General features: G+C 37.1%; 1 protein-coding gene across 9 annotated transcripts in view; it reads right to left on the bottom strand.

The window, feature by feature from the left end:
- LOC135218461 (ATP-dependent 6-phosphofructokinase-like) overlaps positions 1-17,507 on the bottom strand; it is a 62,761-nt gene extending 45,254 nt beyond the window's left edge. For 6 of the 9 annotated variants that reach the window (XM_064254783.1, XM_064254780.1, XM_064254784.1 and 3 more), the window contains exons 1-7: positions 17,248-17,404; positions 12,605-12,764; positions 9,282-9,350; positions 7,312-7,417; positions 7,052-7,177; positions 4,896-4,943; positions 4,077-4,183 (exon numbers count right to left, since the gene is read on the bottom strand). In XM_064254783.1, the coding sequence (XP_064110853.1) occupies positions 4,077-4,183; positions 4,896-4,943; positions 7,052-7,177; positions 7,312-7,417; positions 9,282-9,350; positions 12,605-12,691 (543 nt within the window). In that variant the 5' untranslated portion in view covers positions 12,692-12,764; positions 17,248-17,404. Of the gene's footprint in view, positions 1-4,076; positions 4,184-4,895; positions 4,944-7,051; positions 7,178-7,311; positions 7,418-9,281; positions 9,351-12,604; positions 12,765-17,247; positions 17,405-17,484 lie in introns of those variants that run through there. The other 3 variants (XM_064254788.1, XM_064254789.1, XM_064254781.1) reach the window with 2 other exon arrangements.
- Positions 17,508-25,115: the final 7,608 nt, after the last annotated feature.

The following is a 25,115-nucleotide window of genomic DNA, read 5'->3' as shown; positions in this document are numbered from 1 at the left end:
TCACCGAGCATGATTCCTTCCCAGAAAGGTTGACACTTTGCTTAGGCAATCTAGTTGTCGCGCTGGGACGGAAAAGCCCGAAAAGCCACTGAGTCCATCTGAATCCCCAGATAGACTAAAGACTGAGAAGGGGTCAGATGTGACTTTTCGAGGTTCACCAGAAGCCCCAGGGACTTCGTTAACGACAAAGTCGTGTGAAGGTCCTCCAGACACCAGTCTTTCGAGGAGGCTCGTACGAGCCAGTCGTCCAGGTAGAGAGAGATCCTGACATTGGAAAGATGAAGCCACCTCGCAATGTTCTTCATCAGTAGGGTGAATACCATGGGAGCAGTGCTGAGTCCAAAGCAGAGAGCCCTGAATTGAAACACTTTTCCTTTCAGGACAAACGCAGGTATTTCCTGGACTGGGGGTGGATGGGGACGTGGAAATACGCGTCCTGGAGATCTAGTGAAGCCATCCAATCCCCCGGTCTCAAGGCTCCCATCACTGACTGAGGTGTCTCCATCTTGAACCTCTGCTTGATGACAAAGAGGTTCAGGTTGCTGACATCGAGTACCGGTCGCCATTCCCCCGACTGCTTTGGCACCAGGAACAGTCTGTTGTAAAATCCGGGGGAATTCAAGTCGGAGACCTGTTCTACGGCGTGTTTCACGATCATCTGATCTAACAGATCGTAAAGCACTTGTTGCTTTTCTCCCCGATAGGAAGGAGACATGTCCCTGGGTGTCGTAGACAGCGGGGGTGGTTTCAGGAACGGGATCCGGTAACCCTTCTTTAAGATGTCCACGGACCATTTGTCCGCACCTCTCTCTTCCCAGGCTTGCGCAAAAAGCTGAAGCCTGGCTCCAACCGGTGACTGAAGGACTTCTGCTTCACTTCTTGTTCTTGGCCAGCGCCGTGGCTCTGCCTCTGGAAGTGCCTCTTCCTCGAGGGGCTGGTCTCGAGGAAGAACTACCTCGAAAGGGCTTCGATTTCTTGAGAATCGAAACTCCCGAGGACGAAGGAACCGCAGGTCTCCTTGAAGATTGTGCGAGGAGATCTTGCGTGGCCTTCTCCTGTAGACTGGTCGCAATGTCTTTTACCATAGCCTGGGGGAAGAGATGATCCGAAAAAGGAGCGAAGAGCAAGTCTGCTTTCTGTGACGGAGAAACAGATTTCGCTGTAAAATTTCAAAACAGGGATCTCTTCTTCAAGAGCCCTGTGCAAAAGTGAGCTGTAAGCTCCTCCGAACCATCTCTGATGGCCTTGTCCATGCACGACATTACGCTGGACAGCTCCCCCAGACTAATCGAGTCGGAACTCCTAGACTTGGCATCCAGAACTCCCAAACACCAATCTAGAAAGTTGAAGACCTCTAACGTCCGAAAGAGGCCTTTAAGGTGGTAGTCCATTTCCGTAGTAGACCATGAAACTTTCGAAGAGGACAGGTGAGACCTCCTCGAGGCATCCACAATGCTGGCGAAGTCTCCTTGGGCTGACGAGGGAAGTCTAATACCTACGTCTTCTCCCGTCTCATACCAAATGCCAGCCTTCCCACTAAGTCTCGAAGGTGGCAGGGCAAAAGAAGTCTTTCCCTGAGACTTCCTTTTCTCCATCCAGTCATGGACCTTACGAAGAGCCCTCTTAGTTGAAAGGGACTTCTTCATCCTGACGAATGCCGAGACCTTGTTGATCTTGGACGAAGAAAGTTGTGAAGGAGGAGAGCGAGGAGCTTCCGGGTGAAACGTCTCTCCAAACTCTGATTGAAGAAGGCGTCAAAACCTGGTAGTCGGAAGAGACTGCCGCCAAAGGTTTCTCATCATCCACTTCAACCGAAGCGTCACTAACCTCTGCTTCCGACACAGGTGAAGTTGGAGGCAAATAGGCTGGCCCAAGACTATCTGGTCTAAGTTTCCACGAGGCGCGTTGCTGTGAAGTGGAAGGTAAAGCTGACTCATTAATAGAAACTCCGGTCGTATCTCTAAGACCCGGAGCAACTTGCAAAGTCTCATCACAAACAGGTGGGAGGCGACGAAACTCCACATCTTCGTCCACCCGAGCGTCCGCTGGCGCACACCTGGCGTCCACTGGCGCACACCTGGCGTCCACTGGCGCATACCTGGCGTCCACTGGCGCACGCCTGGCTGCAACTAGCGCGGGAGTGGCGTCCACTCGCGCGCTGCTGGCGTCCGCTGGCGCACGCTTGGCGTCCACTGGTGTGCGAATGACATTTACTAAAGCGCGCTTAACATCTCGTGCGCGCTCTGCTTCCGCTGGTGCACTCTTAGATGCCACTGGCGTTCGCTTGGCTTCCGACCGAGCGTCAGGAACGTGAACTTGCACCGAAGCGTTCACGCAAGTATCGAGCTCTCGCACCGCAAGCTTACGAGCGGGTAATACCGCTTCATGCGCCGAGCGAGCAAAATCCTCTTCACGTCCTCCAGAGAGCCGCTGGGGAGTCGCACGAACTCTAGCAGGCGAAGAAAGTGGAGAGATAGACGAGCGAGGAGAGGGAGAGGGAGACCTTCTAGATCTCTTCACAGGCAGACGGTCATCCTTTCTCCTGGGACGTGGTTGCGTCCCTTTCTTAGCAAGAGCATCAGCAAGCTGTTGCTGCAAAGAGCGCAGGATCTTCTCAGTAGGAGAGGACTCCTTGTCAGGTGACGGGCTGATCCTGTGAGAAGGCGAGGGGCGAGGGGACGCCTTCTTCCTTCTCCCAGAAACTGCCAAAGCACGCGCTCGAGAGCGACTGGGGCGCTCAACAAAGTCATCATCCGATGACTCCTTACGCTTCTTCTGTGGCGGGAAGGCTGCGAACACACTCTCAGGCGATGATCGCCTCTCGAGAGCCAAAACTGGACGTGAAGCGTCACGATCACCAACGCTCCTTTTCAGCGGGCGTGAAATAGAATGAGAGCTCCACCCCTTGTGCGGGGAGGAAGCCTCTGAAGAAGAGAAACACTCTTTCAGGAGGCGTGCACGCGCACGCTCCTTGGCAGTCTGTGTAACGTCAACAGATACTGCCGAAGGCACGTCAGATCGGTGGGCGTTCCCCGTAACCCTCCTGCGGCTTTCGACATGCCCTCTCCCTGAAACCTGGGAGTCCGGCAGCGGTCTAGGCCTAGAGGCGAAATGGGGCCGATCTGACGCACCCTACACCAACGAAGGAGAGAGGTCACTGTAACACTGCACTTTGCACCTTCACTTTTGCCTTCTAAGGCGAGCACTTTAGATTCTAAATTACGAATCGACTCTAAGATAAGTGTAAGGGTATTACCCTCTACAGACACTGTTTCAGGGCCCGAAGGCAACACTACAGGGTTAGGAGTAGTGATTAAAGGAGGGTTAGTAGGAGAAACATGAACTTCCTGCCGTTTACCTGAAACGCTCCTGGAGGAAGACCTCCTTAACCTATCCCGTTCAAGCTTACGCAGATAGGACTCATACGCTCTCCATCCAGAATCAGAAAGACACTCACATTCCTTGCAGCGACTTCCATACATGCAATCATGCTCTCTGCAACTCTTACACAAAGTATGAGGGTCTACTGATGCTTTCAGTAGCCTACCTCGACAATCACTCTTGGTACAAAACCTGGCGCTAGCCGAACTAGAACCAGACATCTTATTTAAAGAGAAATCAAGCCAAAATCAATCAAATCCACAATTAACGTGTGCCTAGCCACCGATCCAAAAGTCAAGATACCAAAAAATCAAAAAAGGGGTACTTATAGTAGCCAAGTTTCCTAAATTCAAGACGGAGGTGCTGAAAACTGTGTTTACAACACCGGCGACAGAAAAATTATGAATAGAAAATGGGAATGATTCCTGATACCCGCCTCCCAGCGGCGGGAATGGGTACTAACCACCTGACTCCCACTACGTGTGTCGTAAGTTTTTTAATTTCTGTCGGACTTCGGAAAATACAGCTATATATATATCTGACAGGTAAGTTTCATGAACAAACTTGTTTTTACATGAAATAAATATAATTAACAAATACATACAGTCCTCTACCAAATTCTTACTGATCTGTAAAATGCTCCAGTTAAACTTCTAGTATGATTACCAATTATTTAAGGTTTTAGCTCAACTAACCTCCCTTGGGACTTCAAAATAGGACTGATGTCCCTCAGAAGAAAACTTAGCTTCAAAAGTTGGGATTGGTCGTCTCTCAAAATCTTCGCCGTCCTCTTCCTCTGGCACTAAAAAACAAAATCAAAACAATTATGACTACCATTTAACAGAAAAATATACAGTAAATTATTGGCATAAAAAATTTAACAATATTAAAAACTAAAAAAAAATTCTTATTGTAAAAGACTACCATAACCTGGGCAAAACCCAACTGTCATTAACAAATATGTATTATTAAAGGGTTGACATCCCATTACATAAGACCACAGCCTTTAAAAAATAAAAAAAATTTACAAACGTCCTGAAATTGTGAAAGTGGAATTAGTAATGAGAATGTCAACGAAAATCATAACAGACTAATGTTAATGTAATCAAGAAGAAGAGGAAGAATTAATCCAGGCAACCAACTAAATGAGACTACAATTCAAATATAATCATTACAGTACCAATGTTATTATCCGAAAACACAGCAAATATAAAAAAGGTACCTTAGTATAATAATTCAATTAATGAAATTAATACAAAATGGTTGCAATGAAATGATGTGACTACATTTTCTCCTGATGAAATATTAAACAGCTTGCTACTAACGCACTATCATTCACATGAATACTGAAGCATTATTTCCAAATGGAAAAAATTAACATCATAAATAACCATTAAAAAATAAAATAATTTACATGATTAGCATGTAAATATTCTACACTACAACATTCCTTTTTAACAAATGTTGCAAAATGTTAATGTCACTCAGAGTAACTTTTGAAACGAGCGACTTACCAAATTGTTGGCTGCCTTCCAGGGCCTCCCTCACCTCTTTTGTTTTAGCTACCAGCAAAGTTAAAGATATTGAATGACAGTGGGAGAATTTAAGTCGTCATCCATTTAGCACAGTTTACGAGTTGGGTTAATTAGAAGTAGTTAGAAACTTATGTTGTTTTGAAAGCAAATGTTTAATGAATGAGTATGCTTAGCACAGAATTATTGTACTACTTGCCTGACTTTTAAAACTTACTTGAAGTTTCATGCAGAGTTTATAACAATGTTTAGTTATATGGCTTTCATGTTTTACAGTTAGCTCTTTTGTTAAGTTCAATGATATTACAAATGTTTTGTTTTTCAAAGCAAGTTCTAGTATGATATCATAAACTTAAGATACATCAAGAATCTTGATTCACAATAAAATGTAAATAATTAAAATAACTAGTAAAAATACAGCATACCAACGGAAATGGTATTTCGTTTTACAACTAATTTTCTTCAATATTTTTCTTTCAAACTTAAAAAGGTTATCAATAGATATCTTACCACATAACTTATCTGATCAAAAGTATACAGCACATAATTCAAAATTAAAGTTTCTAACTCTTCTAAAAGTGAAGAGCATATTAGTTTAGGTATAGTGTTTAGTTAAACAGTTACTGAACATGGTAATAAATCAAAATTCAAATGCCTGAAAATGAAGAAACTGAGAGCAAGTAGAGCAAGTTATGACTTAGTATAGTTTGTGGGTTGGAATAACAAAGTATAAAATATGCCTCATGCATACTCAAATGACATCAATTATATATTACCTAAAAGGAGTAAATAAAGAATCCAGAACAGATTATCCATACCACAAAAAAAAGAACCCCAACGTACAAGTTAAAGGCTTAAAGGATTTAATTTTGAGAGAGAAATAGTTAATGAGAAATAATGAAAAGGTCAAAATTCAGAGTGAAAACTTGTAAGAACTGAGACAAATCTGTAAACTTCAAGCAGTCAAAACAATGCATAGGAAGAAAAAAGAAAGAAATATGGAAACTAAAAAAAAAATGAAACAAAAACTTTTCCTATAAATGCTCACCCTTTCACCTGGCAATTACACCTACATTTTTGTAATTGTTAGGTTTTGAATTCTACTACAAGTAGGTCAAAAACAAGAAATCTATTGTGTGATTTCACAGCTCACTTCTGGTTTCCAGGTTACATTTGCCTCTGCATACTGATAATACTCCACAAAGTGAGCAGAATTCTATATACTACAGTGTTTGGTTTCTTTATAACGACCAAATACTGAGCTTCTTTCACGAGACTCTATATCCCTTCTTTCAAATTTTACAAATTTGCCTTTATAGTGGCAAGGGAATTACTTTCTTTCAGAAAAGAAGCCTATAATACAGCAGCATGGATATCTATATATGTATTATCCTTTTTGGCCGACAATTTTATAGAAAATATTTATTCAATGTCCAAATCTACATCCTCCTCAAACAGTGAATAATGGTACCACCATTTCTTTACCCTAACTAAACTTTAATTATACCAGTGGGGCTATTGTACCCTTCAACATGACATTTAAATAGTACTTTCATACTTCACAGATACAACCTTCTTATTTCAGCTTATGAAAGAATTCCTGTTTACTGGCTAACAAAAGAAGTCAGGAATAGCGGTCTACTTTTGCTTAGCAACAGTAAGGACTGGATGCCCTCTGCATATCAGGGAGATCCCTTTAACTATCCAATTTCCTCATTCTTAAATACTACTCTCTGAAGACTAAGGTGTGTTTCAAACATAGGGACTGATAAAAGCACACCCCCAGTAAATTATAGTTTTCTTATTGAAGGAAAGAGTGATTTAAATATTTTCAATATTATTATTTTAAAATTTTATTATTTTTACTTGCAAATATGCTAATTAAGAGAGTGGTGGCAGATTCCTTATCTATTCCCACTCTCATCACATAACTGAAAATGGCAATAGTGTTCATATGTAACCATTTTTACTTCTGCCATTATGCGCTCTACTGATCATTTGGCTATTTGAACAACTATTCAACACTCATTGCATAAAAATAAGAGATATGCAGTTTATTAAGATGCCATTCTCAGTAAGACATCTTCCCTACCAACTTTTCTCAACATCAAAATCCACCCTTCTATTTCTAATCTTACCTTCTTCCTCCCTAACAGCCCTTAGAAACTCTTCAAGCTCTGAAGCTTTGTCTGCATCTGAAGCTGCTGCCTTAACCTCTTTCTCGAGTTTTTCTAACTGATCCACAGGCAAGTGAGCAAACCTCCCTGCAAGATGTAAATATCACTGTGCTATGATAGAAACATTAACATTCAACTGAACATAGTTTCACAAATGTACTATAAAAAAAATTCACATAATGTTGAACAACTCAAGGGCAAATATAGCATTTGATATGTACCAGCAGCCTTTGCTTGCGCAAACTCTTCGAGGTATCTCTTCACTTGACTTTTCGGAATTCTTGGTTTAACTGGAACGCCAGGCTGGTTAAGCCTCTTCAATGCTTCCTGGGGAGACATGAAAGAGTTTGTAACTTATAGCTTTAGCATATTTGATCATACTTTCATTTTTTCTTACTGTACAAGTTGTTACATCAAATTCTGTGTCAGTTTCATCACAATATGCAACATAATTCACATGTTCCACCAATCACACAATCTCTATTGACAACATGGATTCAGTACAATCTGCCATTGTTTCAAAAGACTACCAGCCAATATAACTCACTTTTGTTCCACAAATAAAATGACTATTAAAAATTTGTACTATTAATTCTGTGCATATCCAGATCTAATTACAATAAATTTTCTCAAGACAATGATATGTCTTGTATCAAACTAATTCTATTTTAGAACCTGAGGTCTCATTTCAAATATGTTATGCAGAAGCTGATCATCAGGGCAATAAGTAGTTCTCAATGTCATACACCCCAATGAACCACTGATTACCGATTTTAGTTTGCAGATTAATCTTCTGCCACAGAATGTTAATCTATTATGCACTCCTAATGGCTCTGAAGGAATTATATATACTCAAACTTAAATGTTTCATGGCAAGGAAACGCTATATTCAGTTCTTATTGTATATACTTCAGGAAGTGATAGAACACTGCAATTTTGGAGAAGGAAATCATGATGAAGCTGTACTTGAATCCAGTCAGAACCAGGGATTAAAGATGCTAAACACATTAGGTAACAAAGCAAGAGTGATTCTGATAATATATTAAGAGTAGATGATGAAAAGTATAAGTTAAATCAAAAGAAAATTATTGCATTGTTACACCATACATGACATGTCCAGCAAAAGACGAAGAAAGAGACCAGCAAAAGAATGAAAAATGAGCTTAAAAAATAGAGAATAAAACCTGTCAGCCATCATAAAAGGGGTAGAAACACCCGAAAGATAGCACACAAAAGGCAGCACAAGTGTGGTGTAACATGTGGGAAGAGGTATACAATGAGAAAAAGACATGTTGGTGGAACAATGATGTACAGTGGCCAACTGATAAACAGGAAGTGAGCATTCAAGTTCCATTAAAGAACATTAAGCTAATGGAAGATTTGCCACAAGAAGAAACACAACAGAGATCAAGTGGATACTAGATAGAAATGATGCACAACAAATATAAAACAAAAATTGAGAAATTAAATTTGAAAAGAAGGTAGATGAAATAAATGATGAGGCATTTTCTGAACTTTGTGAGTGTGTCTGTACATCAGCTGTATCCGTTACATAATCGCCAGTGTCCATTGTCATTGGTGAGGAAGTGGCTATCTTACCCACATATAATAGCTGAGTTAAGGATATCTTAAGCATTTGCAATGTATTTCCAAGTTAGCATAGAGAAATTCATGTTTTAGTTAACTGTATTTATTTACAGTATTATACCGACTTATATTTTGTAAAATTACATTTTGGTAAAAAATATTTAAGCATTCCTATCAATGAAAAGACTTATAGCACAAAAACTTAAGGTTTTAGGGGAGAAAAGTTTATGATATTATAGAGGAAGAGTTTTTAGGAGGGTCACAAATCATGAACAAATTCAGCACACACAAACCATCCCCAGTAAGGAAGTAAATTACTAACAACAAGTACCTAAATAGAACATTTATAATTACAATATCATCAATAATACAATAATTTAACCTGACCAAGTCAAAATACACTCACACCTTGAACCAGTACTAAAAAACTGTGCTCCCAAATGTTCATGACCAGTACAAGTATAAAATAACAGTAATCATAAATTAATCAAAATGGTACTGTACAATGTGTATCCATCAACAGAATCAATTATGACAACTATTATGTTAGTAATTGAGAAACATTAGATATTCTTGCAGGTTATAAAGAACAAACAAAACTTACCAACTTCTGTTTCTGAAAGGAGTATGGAACGTAGGGTGGGGCCGAGTGACTATCCTTCTTGAACAAGGTCTGAAAATATGCAAAATCAAGTTAAAATATTGGTCTGTTACCTGCCAATGGTAGCTTGTTTTGTTCTAACTTAGAAAAATAAATCAGTAGGTAGTACAGCCAAAATTATAGAGGAAATTCAACCTCACATTAAAAAAAATTTTCCTTGATACTGTAATTGATTCAGTACAGAGTACAACATACATTGTCATTGTTGATGATATAGGAACTGTAAACGCTGAGCATTAGTTTACAAAAAATATTGCAGTGAAATTCACATCAAGGTATGAGAAGCATACAGAATATACTGTTAAGTGTAACAACTGAAAACTATTGGGATATAAATACCTTAAATGTACACAGTAGGAAAAACATTCTTGTAACACAAAAAGAGCACACTAGTATAAAATATGCATAAAAATCAGAAGAATAAAACCTGTTAGTACTTCAAATATAAGATGACTGCTTAAAAAGTCTAAGAAGTGTAATTACTACAGCAAACTTGCTGCTATTCTAGAATAAAACCTGTTAGTACTTCAAATGCAAGATGACTGCTTAAAAATTCTAAGAAATGTAATGATTACAGCAAACTTGCTGCTATTCTACAGTCGTCCTCATTTTTTCAGTATAAATGAAGAGACAGGAGAACAAGATGTAAAGACACCTGGACAGTACAAAAATATACAATGAATGTAAAGGAGTAGTTTTAGTCTCCCTTCTTTATAAGCTAGTTGTTCAGACACTTTCGATTCTCACCTCTGGAAATGGCACAAATTCAGCCTTTGAATCAAAGTCATTATCCAAACAAATCATCTTTTTAAGAACTTAACTATCCTGCAAGAGAAAACGTGCAAACCTTCTAAACGAAGTATTATTTGTTTAATCACAATGCCTATCATTCACATATTCCCACATTCATGATCTTAAGATGTCCTTGCAAACTACATTCTTCCATCTACGAGACAGAAGATCAGGAGTAGCATAGCAGAACTTCAGGTACCCATCAATTGGCTAAAGCACCGTCAACATAGGAGCAGAATTCTCCTGTTTCTATAACTGCAGAATTCCCCACTTTTCACTGCTATTTCTCACTTAGTAATGCATTTATCCACCATCTAACTCATTATTTTATTGCTTTTGTTTGTTTATTTATTACCTTAGGTAATAATGGGACTTTTCTACTACCAACATTATACTGTCCTGTTACCATTAGCAGATACTATCTTCTGGATTGCCAGTTTCATGTTAATTTCAAGTAAAATTTTTCTGAGCAAAGCTTCTTTGCAGATGCTAATAATAGGTCCACTTTCAATAACCTAATTTTTCTCTAGTTGGACATTTTTTGAGTTTTATGCATTTCACTGGCCATGAGTGATGCTATGGATGTTTCCACTTTGAAATCTGCTGCTTCATACTTCAGATATGCAGTAAAATCACCACTACTTTGGTTATTGGGCAGGAGCAGCCCAATCTTAGGCAAGCCAGCTCTGCCACCAGTGTTACTACAGATCAAAAAAATATTCTTATAGCTGAGAATGACTCTTTGAGTTTATCACCTGCAGGAATAGCATTTTCTTTTGGTTTTGCACATGATGCGCCAGAAGTACCAGCAGTTAACTGGTGCAATTGCTGTCACTATACCACCTCCAAGTCCTGAGGATATATCCCACTTCTGGGACCAGAGTGCCTTTGTTCTCTATCTGAAGATGGGATGGCTCCAGTCATGAACCAAGCAAAGTGCACAACCCGAAGCCTTGTGGGATCTTAAATCAGCAACATGCTTCTCTAAAGACTTCATCTTTGGATGATGGTTCCTCCAACAAGAGTTCCACACAATGAAGTCTTACAACTTTTTACTTTGTCATTCTTATCCCACATTCATCATTCTTATGGCAAAGTATTCCAGATGGTAAAACTTCATAGAGGCAGAACAACGATATGAATCCCATGATAAAATTTTTATATTAGCCACTGAAGCTCAACAATGGAAACAAGATCCTGGGGATAAGAATGTCTATGGATGAACAGTTCTTATCAAGATACATGTACTAATGTGTAGTACATAAAACACAGCAGAAGAAAGTCAAGTCACAAAACTTTCACAAGAAAAATGTAAAAATTTAATGTTATGATATTATACAGCAAGAAGTTAAGCAACAAAATGCAAAGACTGAAGTGGTATACCAGTGTCAAGTATGTGAAACAGCAGAAATAAAAAATTAAAAGTGGCAAACAACTGCAAATTTCTAAGAAGGACAAATTCACCTTGTAATCTCATCTTACCCTGAAAGTTAAAGAGTACTCAGACATGCAATGCAAACAAAAAACAAATGAAGTAAATAACTGCCTCTGCCTAAAATTAATTACTACAAAAACAGATAACCATGCATATTGCCAAAATAGACAAAATAAACATTTTAAGCACAATAATATATATAAAACAGGAAAAGCAATGAAGTATGAAAGAACAAATGCAACATAGTAAACAGAATTCCACAAGTAAAAGATCGAGTACATGCCAAAGCTTTGGAATATCGCCAAACAGAAAACAGAGAATCCCAAGGTACTAGCCACAGTTCACACCAAGGCTGCACACAATATGAAAATCTATACAATAAATTCTTATTCTACTTAACTTTGGACAGTAGCACACCACCAAAAAAATTTAATTAGGAAATAAAAACATCAGGGTAAAACTATACATACAACAATTTAAAAAAAATCTTCAAATCTAAGTGAAATGGCTGTAACATGAGATGGCTGAAAATAACACACTGCTGGGTAAAAACAAAACTGTGCAGTACTGAGAAAAACAAAGACCTTGGTTCTATTTATAAAAAAAAAGTAAAATATACAATGTCTTCACAACCATAGATACTATATATTCTTTCAATATCATTGCACTGAATTCAGATAACCACTAATCAATATGAGTCTTGTAATACTGTATTTCCGATAAAACTACAAAACTGTAGAAAAAGATTGCAAAATTAAATTTCAATGATAGTACTTAACTAGGCCTGAAACCTCATAAAAATACAATGAAACTATGAAAAAATAAAATAAATATTTTTTGCAATGATTGAATTTCAAACAAAACATGTTTTCAATAAAAAAAATAATAAAAAATGTTTTCATAACTTCCTATGGCACACATTATCATACAGTTAGTAAAAAATAATTTTAAGTTTGTTAAAGGATTCACTCATCAAAAGATCATAAAGGATTCACTCATAAGCAGATCATCAGATATAGGGTCAGGTTAAAATTGTTACCGGTGGGAAAATTCGTCGGAGTTCATCGCGAGACAGCTTGGCTTTCTCAAGCTTTTCTCGTAACTGATCCACTAACTGAAGCTCCATACTGAATGCGTTCCAAAAAGTGTCCTCAGAGGTCAAATGGGAGGAGAAAGAAGAGCAAGAGAGGGAAAGGAAGCTGAAAATAATGCAAATAATAATATTGATAACATCCAACTCAAAAAAAACAAAAACAAAAGCGACGAAATTTGTCCTACTGTTTCATTGTCTTGTTAGCAAATTGAGCAATAAAAAAAAAAAAAAGAATAGCACATAAATACAATTAAAAAACAAAAAATATTTCTACAAAATAGAAAAACTTTTGAGATGAAAAATACTTGAGCTTTTCAGTCATTTGACACTTTTCTCACTTTCACCCACACTATTTTGTGTAACTGATATATCAAGTACTACTGTAGTTTCAACCTCTTCCCAGTACACAGTGAAAACAAGAATAACTACTATAAAACAGCAGTTCCTTATTGGGGTACAGTATATAATACCTGTTGTCAATACAGTACAATAAGCATACAGCACACATATATAGCCCTTACCTCTCCAAGGTATTAATGTAAAAAAAACAAATATAAATAAAAACTACAGTGCACCGTAATATACAACAACCAACACCTACACCTATAATGCCTCTATTTAATGAAATATGGCAAGACACAGTAAATAATGAAAACATACATACCTAATGTTATTCAAAACAAATTATTAAAAAAATTAATGTCATCTGCACCAAAGTAGCAAATAACTAAACCAAAGCTGTAACCAGTGCAAATGTTGTAAAGCAGACCTTCCAAAAACTAGTAGAGTAATGCAATGGACACTAATACTCAAGTCCCAAAGGAAACCATTAATACCTGAAATGCACTAGAGCTTACTAGTGAAAAACAAGTGTATCATAAATATACAAAATCTTTGTAATACTATACTGAAACGTGATCAGTAATTTTTTGTGTAACCTCGACCATGTAAAGAAGAGCTTGCAAAAGAAGTTTATGAAAAATGTATTAGGTGGCTGTATTCTACTTAGGGAAGCTGGGGTTTACAGAACTAAAAATCATTACCAGTCATAAATCAAGAGTCTAAACAAAGCAGCCATAACAACCATGAAATTTCTCAGATATTCTATTTTAACTTTCAAACGTATTGATCGTAAGTCATTAGGATTCAGTTCAGCAACTTTGTATATATAACATGACAACTCTTTTCTCCTACAATACAGTAAGAAATAACAGCCTTGAATCCTCACTGATAAACTGAAAACCATTGGATATATGCTGGCCTAAACCTACATTCAGACTACGCAAATAATACATCATAATTTTAATACGCCTCATATAATGCACCTTAGTTTCAATGTAGTATTCGCAACAATGTTACATGGGCTTTAGTACATGTACAGTTAACCCTTCTTTCCCTGGATTTTTTGTTTGCATACCTGGGTACTTTGGAATATTATTGCATTAAGAATATGCATAAAATCTTTTAATTTTCAACAAAATTCACTGAATAGCACAAAGCAGTGGCCTTAGAGGATGATGAGAGTCGGGAGAATCACTGACCTCTCCCTTACCATATCCCCTCAGACATTTTCTTGATAAAATTTTTTTTTCAGGGCTTGCATAGGGTTTTTATGTACTCCTTCAATCATCTTGCTAGATTACTTTTGGTTATTCAAAATCGTACAAGTAAAAATTACCCATGAAGTGTAAATACTGTATTATATATACATATGCATGAAAAAGGGTTCATTCAACCAAAGGTTACATAAAAATACTTGTGGAGACATAGCTAATGTCTGCTTGAACTGAAATGAGAAATACAATATGTACTTTGCTGATATAGCTTTTACTTACACGTACAGTATACTTTATGGTATACTATACCTACTACGTATACAACTGTATGTAAATGACTGAAAAGCACAAGTATTACTTCACTGCCCAAAATACAATTGGTTTGCTTCCTTAAAACATCACCTGAATGACAAAATTCCACATATAAAACCGAAATTCATACCACACAAGCCATTACATAATAAAATGCTAAAAAGCAACAAAATCACTAACTGCTTGGTAAATATATATAAGCCTCAAACTTCAATGCTCTACAATTGAATTCATGCTAAAAATCCTTGCAAAATTTATCTTGTGTCACCTATCTGGAACATCTGGGCACCTTGAAAGCTATTTCTTACAACACTTCAATGTTTACTATTTCACCAAGATCTGAATAAAAATGTCAAATTCTGCAATAAGCAACTTGACTTAAGAGTTTCTACTCTTTTACACTAAGAACCAAAGTCATATAGATGAAAGTACAATGAAAAGTACAAGGCAACAGTCACTTAAATTACACTTTATGCTCATAGAGCACTTCTTCAGCCAAGACTGAACATCGGCTCTACTTGGGACTCCACCAACCACCCTTTTTTCTCAGCCTTTAACCTTGAGGGGTGACCTTTCATATAGTCAAGATCAATGTGCTCCCCTACACTCATGGTAAAAGGACCTAACCCAACTCATGGCAATTCATGCCAAGTTGCAGCAATCAGTCCCACTGAATGTTAAAACACCAACAGAGGGTATTTTTAGCACATGACATATTTCATGGGTCATTACTGTCTTTAAGGACGGGAAGAAAAGGTAAAGAAAGCAGCAAGTTTCTAACATAGTAAATCTAAAATATCCTTGAAATATCTTTGTTAGAAAATTCATGCTTTCATCAATAGTATTATCATTAATAATAGTGTTTTCCTAAAATATTGAAACCTAAAGAATTGAAAACAATAATGTGCAACTAAAAAATGTAGTAACATTCATTTTTAAACATGCTGCCATATTCCAGTAGGTTACAGTATATGTCAAAAAACAGAAGGATCCACAGTAACAATATATTTCAAGAAATGCTGATGCGTATGTATTATACTATTAACCAGAATCTTTAAAGTTAATGTGGGTATTATACTACTTACTAGAATTCTTAAAATTAATTACTCTACACCATTTATGACTGTACACACTAGGATAACTTCACCAGATCACCCACTAATACATCTCAATTGAGCATTTCAATGCATGAACTTTTAAACTTGCTTTAGATTATAGTGGTGATAAAAAATCCCATCAATTTTGCATAACATATACTGGAATAGTTTAACCTTGGCTTAATAAAGCCTACAACACAGTATGCTCTACATATCAAGCTGTTGGTCACTACTCAAGCTTGTGCATATCAACAGTTACCATGTAGTTCTTCAGAGCCAAGTTCATTTCTCTCTGTTTTCCTAACAAATTAATTTTAGACCTCGTGTACAAAATTTACTACAAGCTATAAAGAATTAATTGTCTCTACTGTACTCTACTGGAATTTTATAGCCCATAAATTTTGTATCTGATACTGTAATTTACATTTTTTTTAACATATTTTGCTTATATTTGGTACATGAATCCTTAATTATGTAAAATAAAATAATTTGTACTGTACTTAGAGGACATCTTTGAATGAAATGTGTAGCTATGTAGGCAACACACGGTACATTTACTGACATCTTTGACATCTTTGAAAAATGTGTAGCCATGTAGGCAACACACGGTACATTTAATAAAGAAGTTCTTGCTTAAGCAAGGATGCCTGGATTAGGTTAGGTTAGGTTTGCCTGGGGTGGGTTTTAATTTATGCGATAAAAGTTTATAATTTGCAGAATTAGCTTAATGTCCCTCAGCAAAAAAGCCAAAATTGCTTAAGCTGTATAACCAACAATTAACTTAATTTTTGTCCTAATTATTCACAACTTAGCCTAGGCCTACAAGTAGACAACTGACCAACTTTCCCTTAATCCATCAATGCTACAGTATTCTAAAACTATTTAAATTTTCTATTCCATTTTTCTATTATACTAGTAGTAACATATGTTTTAGGTATGTTTAACTGCACTGTCTACAAAACACTTCAACTAACAATCCTAGTAGGCCTAATGACTGGTTACCTTTCAGTACGCAAACTCAAGCTAAACATAAAAGAAAACCTATGCAATAGCCGAACACATTTACTTATTTACATATCATACATATATAAAGATGAAATAAGTGCAGGCTGGGAAATTAAATAAAAATTAGGCCTAGACACCAAGAGTAATCTGTGCTTACAATTCTAACCATCTCCAGCCTACATTGAGCCGATGTCATCGATGCCTGTCATAGGCTCGTCTCTCTATCTAAGCAGAACATGGCAATTCTTTCACCTGTCAATTGACGGTGTCCAGGTCAGGTAGGTAGCCTAGGCTATATCCCCCTGCCAAATTCAGGGTGGGGGGTGGGGGGCGAGTTCACATATATCACAAGACCCCGTAAATCACCATTACACTAGGTATAGCTACTAGCGATCATTCACTTAAAATTCCAAAATGACAAAAGTGACCAGAGTGGGCCCTTATCTGTGTGGAGCACTTGCGTTTCCGTGATCTTTTTCGAACTTCGAAATACATTGCGTCATCCGGACCGGCACTTGAAATAAGGGAGTCGGCATTTCCCTCACCTCCTCCCCCTCCTCCTGGGCCATAATTCTTCCTCGCCATATTAAAAATTAATAAACGCCTCTTCTTTGCTTACCTCCCTCACGATAGACCAGGCCTCACTCGCGAATCCGGCAGAAACTGGGCAGGATATTCCGGTCTATTTTTACTTCTTGGCCCGGGGTGTCAGATCTGCTGCCCCAGTCGCCGTCGTCTGCTCCTCCTCCAATCAGCTGTTTGGGGTTCCTGGTCTATCGCGAGGCTGCGGCGGCCTGTTCAACCTCTCAACTTAAAATCTTATTTCCCTTCTTAAAACTACAATGACATGACTTGCCTGCTGCTTCCCCGGAGGTCACGCTACTTCATGTCAGGGTAACTGCTTGCGAGTTTCTACAAGGGCACCCTTACGTGCTGAAGGTCACCTTCAGTGTTTACATGACAGACAGCCCGCCCTCGTGCGCAAGTGTAAAACTACCCTTCATACAGATGCATCATGCACATACAAAATTCCAATTTTCTCTATCGTTTTTTTTATTGTACATGGTGGTATAAACATAAAAAACATTAACAAAAACACTCTATTATCCTCCTAGTTACTTTACGGAGCTAGATAAATAATTTTGATTTCCAATGCAGAAAATCCAATGTCTAAAGTTGTCATCGTACATCATACATGCCAGTTATCGCATGGAAAAAAAATTGCAATAACATTACGTAACAAGCAAGACACACTAGCAGATGTGACCCCAAGCAGGACGAAATTCTAAAAATGTATTTGCTAAACATAAATGGCCTAACGGGACAAAGTACACGGCATTGAGAGGGCGTTTGATTATAGAGCTAACATTTTTTCTTGACAGACACGTACGATAAGATAGACCGGGTGGGGGTGGCGAAATGATCATAAGACAAGAATAGTGATAGCCAGAAACAGAAAGGATAGATATGAAAATTAAGGTTACTGTGTACGTTGTCACCGGGTGGGGGTGCAGAAATGATCATTAGAAAAGAATAGTGATGGTCAGGAACAGACAGGATATATATTTAAATTAGGGTTATGGTGTACGTTTTCATGCAGATTATGTCAAGACAACGGTAATTGTCAGCAGGAAATGCGGAAGAAATACAGTTGGGACAAAACGATAAGACCAGGACAAGAAAAATGAATGAGGACTGAAGGAAAAAGAAGCAGTGATGTCATTGGTGTACTTCCCAGCCAGCATGTAGCTTTTTCAGGACACGAAAACTTAAAACAGAATGGGGCAGTGATTATAGATTAGATTTAATGGCTTTGTTTACAATGAACGTCCGAAAGGGTGGGTCTCACGAGCGGCCGGAAATGGGAAACAGATTATCCACTAGTTAACGAGCTGTTCAAAAATTTTATGAAAAAGATGACAGATAAATCTACAGTCGATATATTAGATCACAATCGGATGACCATTCGGTTTGGGTGAAAAGTTGAGCAGAAAATTAATCTTAAAGATAATGGAGCTATGTGGAATTAATCATTAAAAAATTGCAGGACTGAAAATGGGATATTAGGGAAAATCTTAGGTGCAGCAAAAGGTACAGCTATTGTTACACTTAAGAGAGCAATGGGGGATCTCTCTCTTTCTGAAAAAAAATTTAATACTATCTAAAATAAGCACAGGAACTAGAGTATATTCATTCTTTACACACACAAATGGGCGAGATAAATATTTCCCTAGGACTAATAATTCAAACCTTAGAGTTCAGTTGCTCTAAAATCTTCGAAGTAGTTCAGAGCCTCGAATTCAGACTTCTAATGCAATGTTGACAGAAATAATCAGGACTATGAAGAATTTTAATTCCTGGGTACGCTACAAATGCCTGAATTTTTCGGAAAAACTATGGAATGTATTGGCACGACTAGGGTCGATCTGGGTACCTGTTGCATAATCGCCGAGCTTTTACCTACTGCCAGAGAAAAACAAACATTTTTTCAAAGTCCATTAAAAATAACGACTTTGTATCTTACTTGGTGAAACTGTTTACATTTTTCTCTTCATCAAAATATTTTTTTCAGACGAAAGGTCTATCTTTCAATAATCATAGGTCAAGAAGGGGCCACAAAATGAAAGTTTCACAATGCCAACACAAATTTGATCACTTGGCATATGAACACAGCGATATTTTACCTGACCAGTTTTCATGTTTACTTGGTCATCACTGCTCAGCGGAATGCAGACATCCGATCATTTTTTTTTTTCAACAATTCGTTGTTAAGTAGACCATTGGGGACTATTCAGGACAGGAACTCGTATACCGGAGAATGTTACTTTTATAATGAAGAATGATAATGAATTCGTTCGATGTCTGTAAAAGTATAGCATATAATATTATGTGATACTATTTGAGCTAAAAAAAAAAAAAAAAAAAAAGAATTTAATGGCAAATTATTCTCCGAGTGAAGTATTACTCATGTGCAAAAATGATGAAGGTTAAACTATAAACATTCCCAGATTTTTTTTAGGGCAGATTTATTTATAATATTACAATCTTTTTATACAACACGTCAGCTGGGCTCATGTGGGCACCAGGCGAGTTGGATAGACCTATTCGGATATGAACTGTGAGAATGGAGGCTGGGAGACGAGCAGAGATTTGTGGAAGATATGACATAGGAAAGACATGCGAGTGTTCGAATTTAGTCACCCGGTGTTAGAGGCGATGATGATGATGATTATATCACATCCTTAAAATGGAGATATAACCGGTTGCGTTTGAAATATAATAGGTGTAAGGTCACGTCGCAGCCTAGACACCCAGACGCCTCTGTTTCCCATGAGTACGATGCAGTTTGGTTGTGTTCAAACACACACTGAGAATCCATTGTCCGTCTCTCTCTCTCGTCTTAATTTATGTGACAGTTGCGGTATTGCGCAATATGGTCAATTGCATTTATCAGCACCTTTCAACAGGGCCTTTCTGGTGGGAATGTCCCACCTTTGCTGACTGCCAAGAAAGTTTTCTGCAGTGGCAACGACTTTGCTTATTTTTATGTGTGTATGCATCAAGATGTTCAGTGCATTCATAGTGTGAGTTTAGATTTTGCATGTCTGGCTTATTTTATTTACATACATCCGGCTTCAGGGTTAGATCACCCGTTAGTTCTGTAATCAGCCAGGGAAATTCCCCTAAATCATTCTACTTACGTCCAAGTGGCGATTTTTTTTATGCTAATTGTCCAGCATTTTTTTTAACCACGGCTCAAGATGAAGAATAACTTTTTTGCTTTTCGCCAGTGGTTCACACCACTAACTAGACCAGGTTGGTGTACTACTATAATTATTAGAGTACCAAAAGCGACCTTCACCTAGACATGGAGTAACAAGTGTTTTCACGACCGCTCCATATGTTTCAAGTAGGTCATTACCAAGGATGTCTACACCTGATCCCGTATAAAAATAGCAGCTGCAACCCTTTCAGTCGTACAGTCACACGTTATATACGTGAATATATTAACTTGTACTAAAATGGTGCATATTCGAAGTGCGTTTCAAAATAGGACTTTCTTCAAAAGATACGAAGGAATTCAGCCAATTACGGATTACTGGAAAGGTTAGGGACATCCTTCAACTACGTTTCTTTATTTTATACACCCTGCAATGCGAACAGTTGCCTGAACCGGTCAGTTCAATGGCGTTTTGGTGACGCCGTCGTACTGAAGAAAATGTCAACCAATCAACAATACCTCATACGATCATTTGATATGTTAGGCAGACGTGAGATGCTAATGAGAATCGATTACTTCGTTAGGATCCATGATCCTCGGGCGTAGTCTTCCTTCTAGACTTCTAAAGCCAGGGGCTCGTCCCTTGTCGCCGCTCATGATAGCTGTTCGTTTTGTCGTCCCAAAAAATCCTGAAATACTTGGCTTCCTCACTTTCACCATTCAGAGAGAGAGAGAGAGAGAGAGAGAGAGAGAGAGAGAGAGAGAGAGAGAGAGAGAGAGAGAGAGAGAAACTATCTGAAATTCAGCAAATCTTATTCTTTGTGCGAGTGAGAAAGGTTGGCAGCCCTATATCTGAAGCAGAGGTGGCAAGCCTGATACTATAATGCCTTGAGAGGTCCCGATAAATGATTATAGGCCTAGGTATATATTTTACTTTTTTATGTATGCAAGCGCCTGCACTGAGCAGAACATCCTTGGAAGTTTAAAACGTCAGAAACAATGCAAAGTACTGCGTCATAAAGCTTTGTGCAGCTTATATAGTAAGAAATATTAAACAATTGCTTTATGTATATATATATATATATATATATATATATATATATATATCATAATATATATATATATGTGTGTGTGTATATATATATATATATATATATATATATATATATATATATATATAATATATATATATATATATATATATCGTAAATGGTCACTGAAGTGACCATTTACGATTTTAAAAAATATTTTCACAAGTTAATTTGAAATTTGATTTATTTCGTGATAAATATGATTTGTTTAGCATATACTGTGATCTCATATTGCGTCTGACTGTTCAAGTTTTACCCCAAATTTAATACGGGAGTTCGACCGAGCTCCAGTATTAAATTTGGGGTAAAATTTGAAGAGTCAGACGCAATATGAGATCACAGTATATGCTAAACAAATCATATTTATCACGAAATAAATCAAATTTCAAATTAACTTGTGAAAATATTTTTTAAAATCGTAAATGGTCACTTCTGTGTAGGCTACCTAACTGACCTTTTATTGTTAAAATGAAGCCTAATTATAGAATGATCCTTGATTTAAGGTTCGCCCCAAAACAACTTACTCGCCTTATCTTATCTCAGACGACAATCGATACGAAAAGGGCATGGGTGAAATAAATAAGTGAATACGAAATAAAAAAAAAGTCTATATTTAGTCTCAATTATTTCGTACATTCGCCCTGTCTCTGTTTACTTCCTCTCTTTTCTTGTTCTGTATTTCAACTTACACATCGACGAGATAAATATATTGTACAATTAACTTCATCACAAATGTTTGCATAATAACTGGGGAACAAAACATTTTTTTTAACGCGTCTCCCGCTTAACAAAAGCTCTGGACTTTGTTCCATGATATCTAACTTTTTTTTTTCTTTGTCCTCGAGTGGGTAACTGACGTAGGTCCCTAAAAATATCTGCCTAGCGTATCAATTTTCTCACAAGGTAAACGAGTTCCACAAAGGACAGAGTTGAGACAATTTAGCTAGTCTTGCCCGCATATGAGATAGACACGCTGTATAGTACTTGCATTTACTATTTGTTGGTTTCGTTTACACACACACACACACACAATATCCAGTTCACTATACCTCGGGAATAACTTAGTTCCAAAGGGAATTATAAGGTGCTACGTCACCAGTGGGATTCTAGCCGCTGTCTGGTTTAAACAACAAGGTAAAGTGACTAACTGCTTAACCATCAATGGTTTTGTGTGTGTATAGATATAGATATATATGTATATGTATATATATATATATATATATATATATTATATATATATCTAGTATATAATAATATAAATAAATAATATATAAGTTGATATCGACTCTTCTGTACGTACTTATGACTGTCGAATTCTGGTGTTGTAATTAGAACCAATATCAGCCTACTTCCACCATGACAGTTGATTTGTAAGTTTCTAACACGGCTCATTACGAATGTTCGTCACATACACCAAATATTTTATTTCAATATTTACGAATATTAAGCCACAAATTTCGTTTAGCCTAATATCCAGTATAAAACTGACTGGTACGATTAAGTAAGTAGATATTTTAACCTTGGTTCGACACGGCCTAAATTAAGCTTTACCTATTTGCCAACATTTTTTCGGGAGGAAATTCTTGCAAGATACAGCATTATTGAAATCATATTTACAGTCTGAAACTGACATGTAGCATACTGCAATGGTTCTGAAATTTGCGAGGCTATTTACATAGTGTCTAAGGAGGATTGGGCATACATTCTGAAATACGCCTAATCAGGTTGGGCGGTACTTAAGTTATGTCATTTCGTGGTTTTTTAAAATCTCCTTTTGAAGTTTTTTTTGTGGTCTAACAATGTTTCGCCGAACTTTCTCATTTCACTAACAAAATAATTAGATAAAGGTTAATTTCTGTATTGCCTAGAAATTACAACACTCAGTTTTACCACTAGGTCTATATTAACAACCAGTGATTTTATCACTACTTCATTACAGTTAACAAAATTCCGTAATCTGAGGGAAGCCAATTTGAAGTTTGATTAACCAATTTGCACAAACCCGCCTCGCTAATTGGGGATCGCATTCAAACATTCTCCTCTCCCCCACAAAAAAAGAAGAAGAGTAGGTCTATTCTAAGCACATAAACTTGTACTATTTTAAATATCTCTGGGTAATACCTAACTCCGCACCGGGTATTTCTTTGGAACTTATATTTTCCTACGGTATTTGGGTTGCTTATTAAGAATTTACCGTTCTGTTTTGGGGGTCAACTGTAATTAACCCCAGAGGGACTAGTACTGAACACAACAAAATGCATTTTTTGACACCGTAATGCCTATAATTGCTGTCGTATTCGCGGGAACGTTATTCCTTGCAGTCCGTGCGGAGTTTTTGGCCTAGAAATAAACTAAAGGTAAAGGTAATTAAATAAACTGCTTATCTTGGCTTACTTTTCCTTCAATTCGATAGCTCTCGTACCGGCCCTGTTAGCCTACTTCAAATGGAGTCCCGTAACTGGCATTTTACGTTCTTGCACTTTCACAACATTGGGACTTCACTAGAAATACATAGGTAATTACGAATAGAAAAAGCCTTGCTTACTAGTATCTTGTGATTGTTAATTAACTTTTTTAACAACCAGGCTGTTTTGTGTTTACCGTTACGGTCAACAACCATGCCACTGTTGTTAGGCCTATAGTAACACGTGGCTCAATATGGGTGGATTTTGGAATGGAATGATTCTTAATTAGCTCTCACTTACCTCTCTCAATCTCGGCAAATCTTTCTTCTCCTCATTTCACAAGCACGTGTACAGCTTGTTTACACAAACATAATTTAAGTACACGGCGGAAAAATCCTATTCACTGGAGGACACACAGAGTATAGGTTGGCGTGAACACTAAGGTAACAAACTAACAATCTTTCTAAATTCTGCTAAATAAGGGAAAAAACTGCTGAGACTGAATGAAATTGTCGTACTTGGCAGGAAAAAAATAATGACGCTGAGTAATTGCGTAAATTATACTAGTTATAAGCTTAATTTATAATATATCCTCCGTAGAGGATTACGCGATTTGGTTGAGGCCGTCCCTTTAACCCGATTTAAAGAGCCAAGGAATTATAATTTAAAGAAAAAATGAATGAGTGCGATAAACCAACATCGTACGTCTGGCAGTGCTGACATGTTGACGTTCGGAAATTGGTCTTCACAACATTCCTTCTGTCCAGTCAAGAAACTTATTTTAATTCTGTTTAATTGCTTTAATAAGCATCCATTGTTTATTTGAATTTTTCAGAATACTCGATAACAAAGTTTTCTTTGTATTTTGCTTAAGAGATATCTTCAATGCTCGTAATGTTATATGTGAGAAGTTACATTAATTTTTTGTTTTAAATCTATGGTTACTTTGTTCCAGTTTTAAGAAATTGTCTATAGCACCTGATTTAGAAAAAAACGCAAGTTTTACAGCCATACATTAATAATTCGTTTTATTAATCACCAAAGTTTCCTTCGATCGTGTGATGTTACAATATATTCTTCAGAGGGTTTCAGTATAAACGAATTCTTGCTACAACAAATGAAAGAAAGGAAGAAACATAACCTCCACCAATTATAATTTACGATAATATATATATATATATATACAATATATATATATAGGGTTATATATATATATATATATATATTTCATTCGGAGGGTTTTGTATATATATATATATATATATCTATA

Source organism: Macrobrachium nipponense, chromosome 9 (assembly GCF_015104395.2).
Source record: "Macrobrachium nipponense isolate FS-2020 chromosome 9, ASM1510439v2, whole genome shotgun sequence".
NCBI classification, from domain to species: Eukaryota; Metazoa; Arthropoda; class Malacostraca; order Decapoda; family Palaemonidae; genus Macrobrachium; species Macrobrachium nipponense.
This window is presented reverse-complemented; position numbering and strand designations above follow the sequence as displayed.